Source organism: Vanellus vanellus (genome assembly GCF_965231255.1).
Source record: "Vanellus vanellus genome assembly, chromosome: 5".
Classification (NCBI taxonomy): Eukaryota; Metazoa; Chordata; class Aves; order Charadriiformes; family Charadriidae; genus Vanellus; species Vanellus vanellus.
This window is the reverse complement of record NC_138910.1, coordinates 40959734-40971944: the sequence shown is the minus strand read 5'-3', so window position 1 is coordinate 40971944 and position 12211 is coordinate 40959734. Positions and strand designations below refer to the sequence as shown.

Sequence of the window (12211 nt, the reverse complement as noted above, 5' to 3'; positions counted from 1 at the left end):
TGGCAGAGCCTTTGATTCAAAAAATCACTTAAGTTTGTGCTTAACTTTCATGAGATTGAAGCACGTGTAAGTCCCCTGAAGTGCTACAATATACGCTTAACTTAAGATACACACTTAAATCTTAAGATTAAGCACAGGTTTATGTGTTGGAGCCTCAGTGGGTGTTTGTTCTTCATATTTTTTGGACAAAATGAAAGATATTTTGTTTATCTTTCTCTCCTGTTATTTAATGGGGTGAGAGACTCACACTGACTGTGAGATATCTGCTAGGATATAAAAAGAAAAGTGGGGTTTTAAGGTAGATTAAGAAAGACTGTGTAATCCTGTTGTAAACTTGGTAGTTTGCAGTCAAGTAGTGTACATGGGATGGGAAAGAAATCAATAGAATTTCTGTGCAGAGGAATAATAAATATATATTGCATAGTTAATGCTCTGTATATAAGTTGTATTGATAATAACTTAACATAAATGTATAATGCAAAGCATTGCAGTATTGTTTATGATGCAGTCATGATTTTAGACAGCAATTACGACAGGGGAAAAGCATTAGCCACAGAACTGAAATCTTGATTAACAATTTGACATCCTATTACTAAGAAAAGGAAAGAGAATAGAGAATGTAACAGACTGAGTCCCCAGTTTTCAACCTCCCTAAAAGTTTTCACTGGCATTCACACATATCTGAGCATATGTGTTGTAGGTGCGTCAGAGTCCACGTATTTGAACTTGAACAGCTAAATTAGACCTGCTAAATTTAGATTTAGGTACTTAATTAAATGGTCTGCGTTCTTTCAGATACTGAATAGTTAGTGCATCTTTTAAATACAGACAAGCTGCCTTTTTTATGTTAAAGACATGGACATTCAAAGCAAACAGAACAAAATCTCGTCTGTGTGTAGGCAAGACGGCTGTAGGCACGTGTATGGGTAGGAATTGCATAACTGGTAGCTTTTTCCTTCGGGCTACTGCTGGTTCTTCATAGAGCTCTGACTCTCTTCCCATCTGAGTGGAGGAGCTGTGATGTATTGCTCTATACAGAAGATTTCGAGCATATAGAAATGGCATTCCTTTTAATGTGCAGCTCAGTGCTCTACTCTCAGTAAACCAGTTGGCAAATTTTGCGGGGGATTTTCCCCTCCCCCCGGCTTTGTTTGTTTGTTTTTTAATACATGCTGCTGCTTCACTGTCCACAACAGAAGGAGAAGTTTGCTTAGATTTCCACATCCTTGATTTTAAGGAGTATTTTTAACATACTGGTATCTATCTTTTAAAGTGCAGTATTTTAAAATATATTGCCACTTCCTCAGCAGCAGGGTATGATGGGCTGGCCCCAGCTCTGGAATGAGCCCTAACCTGTGGGTAGTCTGGTTTTGCAGCCCAAGGGAGAATGGTGGAGGGAGGTTGTCCCTAGTGAGTGGAAACAGACTATATTCTTTATCAGCTAATGCAACTGGCATGTAAATCCTTACCTCTCAAAGCCAATTTAAGTATGTTTTGGGAGCTGAATCCTGCCTTATTCTCCTCTTTATCTGTACAAAACCAAAGCATGGTCTGGCCAGCTGTTTGCATTGGCAAAAACTAAAGTTCTTTTCCCTTCCCCAAAAACCTGACAGCATTCTCTGTAAATCATGTGAAATGCTGTGGTCCATAATAGAGGCTGTAATTTGCATGTATGCTGGGATGAGTCTGTGGCTTTCCTTATACTGGGGACCCGGACTTTGCAAGAAGCTGTGCCATATTGCTTTGGCTGCGTTACGCACGTAAGGGGGCATGGTTTTCTCCAACCATTATTCATCTGTTCCTGAGGAGCAGTTGTCTTCCCCTGCCATGGTATGGTAGTTCAGTCAAACAGATACAGAGATGGGGGAAATAATCCGTGCGGCAGATGAGGCCAGAGTAGATGAGCTCAGTGTCCCATCTCTCGTCCTCATGTGCCACAGCACCCGTCTCCTCTGATGCCTGCCATCGCCCCCTTTCCATGATAGACTGAGCCAGGGCTTTCCCATTGATCCTTAAGATCCGCACAAGTGCAAGCGACGCTTTGGTCCACGGCACCTCCATCATGGAGCCCATGGCCCTGCTCATCTGGTACCAACCAAACACAGTGTTTCTCTGAAACACTGATAATTCAGGTGAAGTCTTTTTGTAATCTACATGGGCATCAGGAGAAGGCCTTTCTATTTATTTGTCATTGCTGACAGAATATAAATAAAACGCTCAATGTGGGAATTAAGCATGATGCACTCCCTGCTTTAGTGAGCAGGGTAACCCCCCACCCCTTCCCTCATGTGCCACATCCTCATGTCAGAAAAATAGTATTTGTCAGCTTTGATTTATTTTTCTCCTTTCCCATAGTATCTTCCTTTGGTCCAAACTTCGTATTCCACAGCACATGCCCCAAGTTGCAGCATCTTTATCAGAGTTTTTTGTTACTGCAGGAGATGACTGGTAACATAATATTGCCGTTGGATACTCCAGAGGCTTGTGCTTGGGGATGTTGAGGGAAGGGGAGAGGAAGAAGATAAGGTCAATAATCCAATTTATCTGAGGTAATGAAAAGGAACTCCAGTGATTTCTTACCTCTTTAGGCTTTCTGCTAGTGGGCCGGAATTAAAATTTCCTTGCACCTCATTTTTGGTAAAGCAGAAACCATTTGCGAGTACAGCCGTGCTTCTGCCTCTGTGATCTACAGTGTCCACACGTTGTTCTCCTTGCACTGTGAATTGTGATTTTCTCCAGCATAATGTCCAGTCCTTTATCTAGTCTACTGCTGGATTCTGAAACACTTTTTATTTTTAAGGGAGGGTTGGCATCATCCTCATTGTTTTAAGAACGCCCAGAGCTTAAATGCTTTGTCTGTGTGGATGCAGCGGGACAGTGGCAGAGCAAAGCCCAGGTTCCTGGGTACAGGATACAATGCAGCAGGGGTAGCAATCTTGCCCCACTCTCTTTGGGCTGCTGATAGGTTATTTTTAGGCTTTTTTGGGGTGCTAACTGCAGGACGGTTTCAGATCTTTGCTTGTACTCCACATGCATTTTGGTACCATAAAGTCAGTGAAATGAGATATGTTATGTGCCTGTGAGGAAAATCCTCAAGTTCTGCTTTAGCATCCAGAGCATTATATTTGAACATATGCAACACTGGAACTCTGGCTGCCATTTAATTTTTATTTTTCATGCAGAGTTCAAGTTTTCAGGACACAATTACTAAATAAGGAAAACCCCAATCGTGCTGTTCAGTATAAAGGACTTTTATGCCTAAAGCAACTAACCAGGAAGAAATTTAAACAAATGGTCATATTAACACATTAAAATTAACTCCATCAGACTGCCTGTCTTATTCTTCTAGTAGAAAGGTTTTATTTGGTTCAATTTGTAATTTGTAACCTAGTGCAGGCTCCTGCCTCTTGTAATATGAATTGATTTGGCACTGAATCAAAAATTGTAGGGCCAAATTTCTAAAAGTAATGTTTTCTACTTAGGTTCCTAAATCTAACTTTTCCAAAACCTCATTTTCTACTTAAGCATAAGGAGGGAAAACTTAGGTTTTCAAAATCGTTCTCTGCATAAGGATGTGTTTTACTTGCAGTACTCAGGAGCTAAACTCTTCTGATATTTTTGCTAGCTCACTTAAAGGATTTTTCTCTCTAAAGGATATGGTCATAAATTTGTGTACAGAGAACACTTGGAAATCACCCAGGATTTCCCAGGAATTTGTCACTACTGTTTTATAATAAATTTCTCTATCTGGAAGTAGGTTTTTCCCAACAACAAACCCTAGTAAAATCACTGATTTTAAGTGATGTGCAGCCATTTAAGTGAATCTGATGGAACAGTAAGTAGGTATGCAGGCTAGATAGTCAAACAGAATAACAAATATAGAAATGGAGCAAAGTCTGCTGCTCTGTGTTTTGCTTGGGTAAAGGCAGGTTGCAACTCACTGCCTATCAGTACATCTAATATTTCATTTGTGCTCCTGGGACAGAGCAGAATCAGAGCAGTTGCAGCACCTGATGATCAGGATATATGTTTCATTTTAACTGAATATTAAAAAAAAGCTACTATGGAAGGGTGAAAATCAGTATTGTTAGTATACGCAAATACTTTCTGATGGCAGCATGGACACAGTAATTTTGCATTGAGGTTAAAAAGAAACATTGTTTGAGAAGTACGTAAGCTATCCTTTGCATATCAAAAGTATGTGCCAGACAAAAGAGGCTGAGATCTTAGATATAAATTTAACCAGGACAGATTTTAAATGTAGTCCCATTGGACTTGGTTCTTATATTTAGAAGGACTCAGTCCTCACTTTTCTTGTTATTGTGAAGAGACTTTAAAACCAGCATTGTTTTTTTGGTGTTGGTTGTTTGGTGTTTTTTTTTTTTGTTTTGTTTTTTTTTAAAGAATCAAAACGTTCTCAGGAAGAGACCTGAGCACTGCTGTAGAAGTAACCAGGCCTCGCTGTCAACGAGGACACTATTATTTTGTGAGTTGCTCCATTTGATTTCAAAGGGACAGAAGTTACCAGCCATGGGTTACGAAAATCTAAGTCTCCTAGGTTGTGAGGTCTGCAGGCTCTTTATCCTCAGTTAAATTTCTGTTTTAATACAGAAAACATCACTGATGTATTTTGCACCAGTGTGAGATTCGAAGAAGGGTAACTCATACTGAAACTTCTGCGCAGCACTTCCGTGCTGAGGTGGTAAAGGAGAGTTATTGCGCAGGGAAGCTTACAATTAAGCAGAAAAAGGAGCTGGTTTGCTTTTTGAAATAACATTTGACATATACATGGTAAAATATGAAAGCTATTTGTTGGAAGTTAATCAGTTCAGTCGCCTGATTTCAGGTTGTATCAGCTAGACAGCATTCGTAGCTTGTGCTATGAAGTCTCCAGCCAGCTGCCATATATTAAAGATACTTATGAAACGACAGTGTCTCGCTAATAACCCTGACTCAGTCAGTCCACTTCACCTTTCATCTCAGTATTTGTTTACACAACAGCAAGTTAACTTGTGTACTTTAGATAGTGGTGTAGCTAAAGAGCAGTAATATTTCATTATTATTTTTCCTGGAGGAGACATAGTTGTAATGGATGCATGTTAAAAAAATCAAATGTGAAGTTTCAGCAGTATTTTACTGTAATTTAGAGGTAAATATTTGAAATAATACCTTTTAATTAATACTTTATTTGATTGTAAAATGATAAAACCCCACAGATTTATTTATTTATGTTATTTATCAGGGCTGTTCCCTGGCACCAGCCCCTATTACTGCGCCTTTACAAAAGGTAATACTTTGCAACTCTGGCTTACCTTGCCTTGTCCATTCCTGAAGTACCTTTAGATAATTCCCTCCACTGGAGAACAAGGCTTTTTAGGCATTCTTGGTTTTGTCTGGCTTTAGATCTTAAATCTGGAGTTGAAAAGAAACATCTTTTTTGTTTGGTTTGATGTTCCTCCCCCTCTTCCAACTCAGAAACTATTTTTTTTTTTTTTTAATCATTAAAGTTTGGGGGCTTTCTGACTTGGTTTAGCTCTAAAATAGAGAAAAGATTTGCTACTTAAAGTAGACTAAAAATATTTTGCAGTCACATAGTTTCCAGTGTTGAAAAGCTAAAAGCTTTCTTAGTCACATTTCAGTATATGTCCTTCTTATAAGTAGTTCTTATTTTAATAAATCAATTTAAGTTTATTAGAGTCAAACAGTAAATACATAGTTAGCTATAATTGTGAAATACATACCAAGCTTATTGTTATCAGTAGCCTCGTGTAGTCATGTATGCCACTTGTTTAATAGATCTACAGTTTTTGGTATGTTTTTTATGTCTTTGCTGCCATCACCCCCAAAGATAGGAAAACATTTTAAATGCAGTCAGGGACTGGCATGAGAGAAGAAATGTATTTAGGTAAAGTCTTTTTGTGAGTGGTTTTTTAGTTTGAAGTGTGATTAATTTCAGCCTATGAATAAAAATTTTACTTTTCACAGAAGTGTAAGGGAAGTGAATAAGGATGTCAAGGTTGTTATTTTGTTATTAGGAAATAATAATATGGAAAACTGCTTACAAACCTACTAGGAAAAGGCAGCAGGGGAAATAATTGGAAAGCAGTCTTCTCAAGGTACTGAAGTGATAAAGAAGGCTGGTTTGCTACTATCTCGAGTGGGCATCAGACAGCTGAGTTCTTGGAAAACCAGCAAAATGTTCTTACTCAGTTTTTATGTTTTTTGGTCACCCTTCTATTGGATAATTGTCTCCCAGATTAGCTGTGCTAAATGTAAAAGCTGCCAATCGATAGCATGAAGGTGTGACTAAAATTATGGTCATTCCATAAGCCTGCAGCTTAAACAAGGAGTAGGAATCAAATGATTGGACAAAAGTATAACAAGCACAACAAAGCAGTTATTTACCCAGAATTAAGCCAGTAGGAAAAATGAATTCATGCTAGCTTAAATAGATACAAAGGTTATTTAAGGTAAGATGTGCTATTGTAGCAGAATCTGTCTGTTGCAAGAGAGGAACAGACTATTGGTGACTTTGTGGTGAGTGTTTTCATGTCATCTTTGCCACTGAACTGTAGTGTAGTGATTATTTGAATTCCTGACCAAGGCTTTCAGCATCTCTTCAGCTGCCAGTTTATTGAGGAATAATTCCTGCTCATATGTGGCTTACAAAATATCAAAGTTAAGTGGGTGATGTAGTGGGTAAAACACATTATCTGCATAGTTTTAGATACAGTAGGAGTAAAAGGAAAGACTTTAGACTTGGTAAGAAACTTGCTACCTTCTTTAATGTTGTCATCCTGAAACTGAAGCTATCATTCCTGAATACTGAGAAACGTGTCAAAGGAAGGGGTTTTGCCTGTTTTCTCAGACAGAGAAAGCAAAACAGAAAAGAAAAAAGACATATATTTTTCTATTGCAGTCTCTTTACATATCTCTGTTATGGACATTTTGAAATGATAGAAAAGAAGATAACGGCTAATCAGATCCTTTAAGTATAGTGTGGGAGTTTAAAAGGCAAACCACAAACTCCTTATCAATTCCAATGAGCTCGTGTTCAGAAGAGCTTTATGCCCTGATTTTTTTATTATTAGCCCATAACCTTCTTGGCAAGATCGTAGGAACCTTAGTATCTTTTTCAGTGCATCTGCAGTGGTTTCAGATGTAATTGCACGTGAAGTGAAGTTGCAGAGGTATGGCATATATATTTGGCACACCTGCCTTCTACTGCTCTCCTGGCAGGACCAAAATGCTGGCAGTGATTTCAACCACTGAAACAAGAATTGCTCGTGGACATCTGTAAGAGGTCTCTTCTTCCCTCTTTCCGTTTGAATCAACAGACATATGTTGAACTTTACACTAATCACATGAACTACTTTGATAAAAAGATAGCATTACTTTTGTCCAGCAAGGGAGTAATCATTTTAAAGCACTTGAAAAAGGCTTTGGAGAGATGTGACATATCACAGAATGTGTTTGCTTTTCACAAAAACTGTGCTTCAGGCCAGTGAATTCAACCGCAGGAAGTCCCACCAGGCATTGACCAAGGCTCTGTAATAGGCAATATGCTGAAAAAAAAATGAATGAGACCACATACATCTGAAATTTGATGTTCAAGACCTTGTTGAACTGGGGCCCTAGTTGGTGAAAATATTTCAGCATCTAGAGCCCAGTTGCAGTGAAGTGCTTAGGTGAGTGGCCAGCACGAGTATATGCTCGTGTCCTATTGATTTGCACTGTACCCAGTGGGACATAGGTAGATGATTAGAGCTGACTGCCTACCCAAGAATACTGGAGCAGACTGAGCATCCTCAACAAATGTTGACATAGAGTATGGTTTCGATAATATTTGACAAAACCTATGTGAGTATGTCAGGGGTTTTCCTCTAAATAATAATTTTTTAAAAAGTGGGTAGTTGTTGTTATGGACCCAATCCCCACTGACCAGGGCAAATATGAAGGATTAACACAAAAACAAGTTGTGCGTGTGTGTGAATGCATGGGGTGAAGGGAGAGGGTAACATGTAGATTTTATGGGGTTGGTTTGTTTGTTTTTTGTCAAATAAGTCTTTTCAAGTAGTTTTACTTAGAGCATAAATTTGCTTATTTCACAATTTAATGGCATAAGATTTTTCTCAGTGTTTACTACTGCCCAAAGTTTGTGGGCCTGATCCTCACTTACACTGATTCTCTTCATACCACTCTAGCAATGCAAAACAGCCTTTAAAAAGGGATTTCAATTAAAGTACAGTGTAAGCAAAAGATTTGGCTTGAAGCGAAGACCTTAACTTCTATCCGAGACCAATTGTTATGATGGGTTCTAAATACTCATGTGGATTGGACCTATACTAAAAATACCACAGTTATGGATCTAAATTTTGAGCAGAACTCATCTTTTATGAAGGATAAAACCTCTGAGGTGGAGAACTTCATGAAAATCAGGCTGTGTTGATCACCTCAACCTGAAGCTGCAGAAGTACAGAGCCCCAAATCACTATAGGAGGCTTTGCCTTTGTGCAAAAGAAACAGCCTCTGACTTTAGCAAGTGCTGTGTGATGATGGTGAGTGGGGACCATGTCTATGTAAGATGGCACTGTTACAAAGAGTGGGATAATGGGCACCATGCATCTCCCAATGTTTCTTGACAGCTCCCTCCCTTCCATTGCCCTTCCAGGTGAACGCCCCTTCCACTGTAACCAATGTGGAGCTTCTTTTACCCAGAAGGGGAACCTGCTGAGGCACATCAAGTTGCACTCTGGGGAGAAACCGTTCAAATGTCCCTTCTGCAGCTATGCCTGCCGACGGAGGGATGCCCTCACAGGACACCTCAGGACACACTCTGGTGAGCCAAACCTTGTCTTCTCTTCCCTCTTGTTTTCTCCTTTGTTGTTACCGTTCAAGCGAAGCAGGTTATGAAAAATAACTGTGTGTTCCTGGTGGCTCTGGGTCTGTACCATCCTCTTCAGATAGCACAGCTCTGAACTTTGGGAAAGCCTTGATGTGAATCAGAAAAGTTGTGGTTCAGCCACACCTCTCCTTTTGTGTAACTGAACTCCTCTGCTGATGCTATCGCATTTCTCTTTGAATGTCTCCTTGTGTGTATCCAGGCTTCACTGGCTGCTTGTTTTGACACTCTCAGCCCCAAAGTGGCTGTGAAATTCCAAAGATCACAAAGAATAACTGTGGGCTCTTGGAAGCCTGCTTTGCAGTTCATACCCATTTCTTCATCTTATAAATGCCATATGCTGGTGGAGTTCATGCTTGTTCATCTTTCAACAACCTCCTAATTGCACTTTTGATTCAGTTCCATCTTGCTGTAAAGTCCTAATTGATGGCAGCCACAGCACTCGCCCAAGAGCAGAAGGTGGTGGAGAGAGATTGTGTTTGTCTTACCTTGCTACTTGATAGTATCATGTCTATATCAAATCTACTTGATAGAGTTTCTTGATATGTTCTAAAGAAATACCCATCGTGTAACTGCATATTAGTAGTCACATTGGTAGCCATGATGGTTAGGATCAGATGTGTTTCTAGTCCCTGTATGCTACACCAAGGGGCCGCATTCTGCCCACTTACTCATTTGTGTAGGACTCTTGAGTAAGATCTTAACTTGCAGTATTTTTTATCTCCTAGGATGTTGAACTTTGTGTCCAAGCCATTTATAGGAGACTGTGTTTTTCATTGTTGAATGAGCAGAGATAATTGGACTGGATACAAGTGACAGCATTACAGATGAACTTTTTTGAGGTGTTAGCAAATGTGTGACTACTGAAACACAGTGGTTGAAGTGCAGCCGAGCCACAGACAGACACTCTGCATGTGAAATGTAATCATGGAGCTTCCTGTCTCTTTATATGTGCTTCTTCTACAGGGTCAGCCCCACTTCAGTAGAGGTTTCTGTTTTATGAGGGTTAGGCTGGACTTAGGATACAGAGTTGCCTTGACATTTCTACAAATCAGAAAGGATAAGCTAGTAAGCTTCTCCAGGTAGACTTTGGACTATGCAGGAAGCTGTATTGATGCAAACATACTGCTGACAGAAAGTCAGCTTCCAAGGGAATGCAAGTGTGGGACTAGGCTAAGAGAGAATAGCTTGAGAGTTGTCAGCTGAGAGGATTAGATCTGAAAGTCAGAAGGGAAAATGTCTGTGGAACTGTGAGTTGTAATTTTCACATATCTGACCATAACTGTAGTTTCAACTTGAAATTTAGTAAAAAAGAAAACAAGATAAAAATACTCACAATTAAAATACAAAGGAGAGTTGTGACATAAAATAGCCCACATTGCAATACATGAACATTGCGGTTGAAGATTGTTTTCATAATATGAATATAGATTTTGTTACCTAGATACAGCCATTGATAGAGATTGTTCGTTCTTCCTGTGTGAAAAGTACATGACTGATGTTTCTGCTTTTTGCATGAGGATGAAATATAAAGGTTTGGGTTTTTCAGAAGGCACCTAAGCTGCTTCGACACACAAGTTCCCCTGGAGCTCCTTCCCTAACTGACTTAGCTGTGCTCAGCTGTGCTCTATTTGTAATTTTATGTTTTGTTCTCAGTGGAGAAAGTTTCACCCCTCTAAGCAGTCAGCTACATCAGTTTTCAGCAGAGGGCCAGCAGGAACAGTCAAGTGCTTCCACAACACTCCCCAAGACAATTCTTAGCACTCACATGAAGAGTTAACCTGAGATATTCCCCTAAAAACTGACTCCCACCTACACGAAGGTGAGATGCCAATATGAATGTAAGCATGAGAGTTAAGGTGTCCTTCTGTCCCTGTTCTATAGGCAGGCTTGGTTGGTTTATGTGTAGATATGTGAACCTGGTTTGTGGAAAAGATGGGTAGATGTTCCCTAGAGATTTTAAACAGTTTCGTATCAGTGTACTATGCAAGTACTTTCTGCTTTACTAAAGCACACATCGAAGTCCATAAGTAGATCTTGAAGGTATAGCAAATCTAGTAAACTTCATCAAATGTCGACACTTCTGCTAGTTCTGACCATAAGAGAGGATATCGGATAAAATATATGAAGAAGAGGTTGAAAACTATTTTGAAATATGAGACTTCAATCCGGTTTCAATCTGGTACACCTGATGTCTAAATTGAGGAGAGTCTGAATATGGTTTTATGTTTATAAGAGGAAAGCTCGTTAGATCAGCTCCTCAGCTGACATAGATTGAAATTACATCCCAAAGCATTACTATTTTGCACGAGCTGAGAATCTGGCACATGATTTCATAAATGCAAGACCAATTTCCTTTATGTTGTCTGTCCTTTTCTTCCTTAAATAAGAGAGTCCTATTAATCAAAACCCCCCAGTCTTATTGCCTTCCCAGAAGGTTTTAAACTACTAATTTTTTATGGAAGGCAGAGTATGCAAGAAAGAAATCGAATAATTTTTTTCCTCCCAGATAGTTTGATCTGTGAATTTGAAAGCCCTTTATTTGTATCACTACTTAGTTACACCCTCTCACTACAGCCAGTTAGTGAATTTTTCCTGTGCTTAGTGGAAGGTTTTCATACAGTAAGACAGGAAAGGTGAAAAAATAAGGAAATATAACTGTAAACAGAAATTAGCAGAAGCATCTCAGAGATATTCGAAATAGCTGAAACTACTATTAACTTAAAATAATGATTTGTGACAGCTTCTTTCCTTTTTTTTTTTTGCTTTGGATAGATTTTTTGTTCATGCTTTTTAATATTATTTCCTATTTATTTGAAAATGTTTCTAAGGATCACAATCCTCATTTTGCCTTCCTTTCTTGTACAGCATAATATCTTTCTATGTAAGTGTTCCCAGGATGAGTGGTTAACAAAATATCACTTCGCAGCTGTAATGCTGCTGCTATTTAACCCTAAATAATTAAGGACTTATCTTGCAGTGATTTATTCCTGCGATTATTTACCTTTTACTGACATATGGAGTTCTGATGAACTTTGTGTCTATATTTTCCTCCCACATGCAGCTTCTTTGATTTCAGGAATATAATGATGCCTTCAGGACATCAGTAGGATAACGCCTGGGGAGAGATTCATGCACAGAATTACACTAAGAGTGGGCATGAGCCTCAAGGTACTTACAGGACTTTCAGATGTTGTTTTCAGAATTAACTCCATAGTTCCCCAACACAGATAATACAGGAGAGGTGCCCGAGTGGGCTTCCAGGACATGAGTGTAAGGACAGGCTGTGGAGGGCTGGGGCAAAAGTTG

The 12211-nt window shown here is 39.2% G+C and overlaps 1 protein-coding gene across 4 annotated transcripts in view; it reads left to right on the top strand.

Annotated features, from left to right (window-relative positions):
- Nucleotides 1–12211, top strand: part of IKZF2 (IKAROS family zinc finger 2) — a gene marked incomplete at both ends in the record, with an annotated part of 107941 nt that overhangs the window by 61098 nt on the left and 34632 nt on the right. For all 4 annotated transcript variants that reach the window (XM_082484201.1, XM_082484200.1, XM_082484198.1 and 1 more), the window contains one exon: nucleotides 8672–8839. In XM_082484201.1, coding sequence (XP_082340327.1) covers nucleotides 8672–8839 — 168 coding nt within the window. The remainder of the gene's footprint in view (nucleotides 1–8671; nucleotides 8840–12211) is intronic.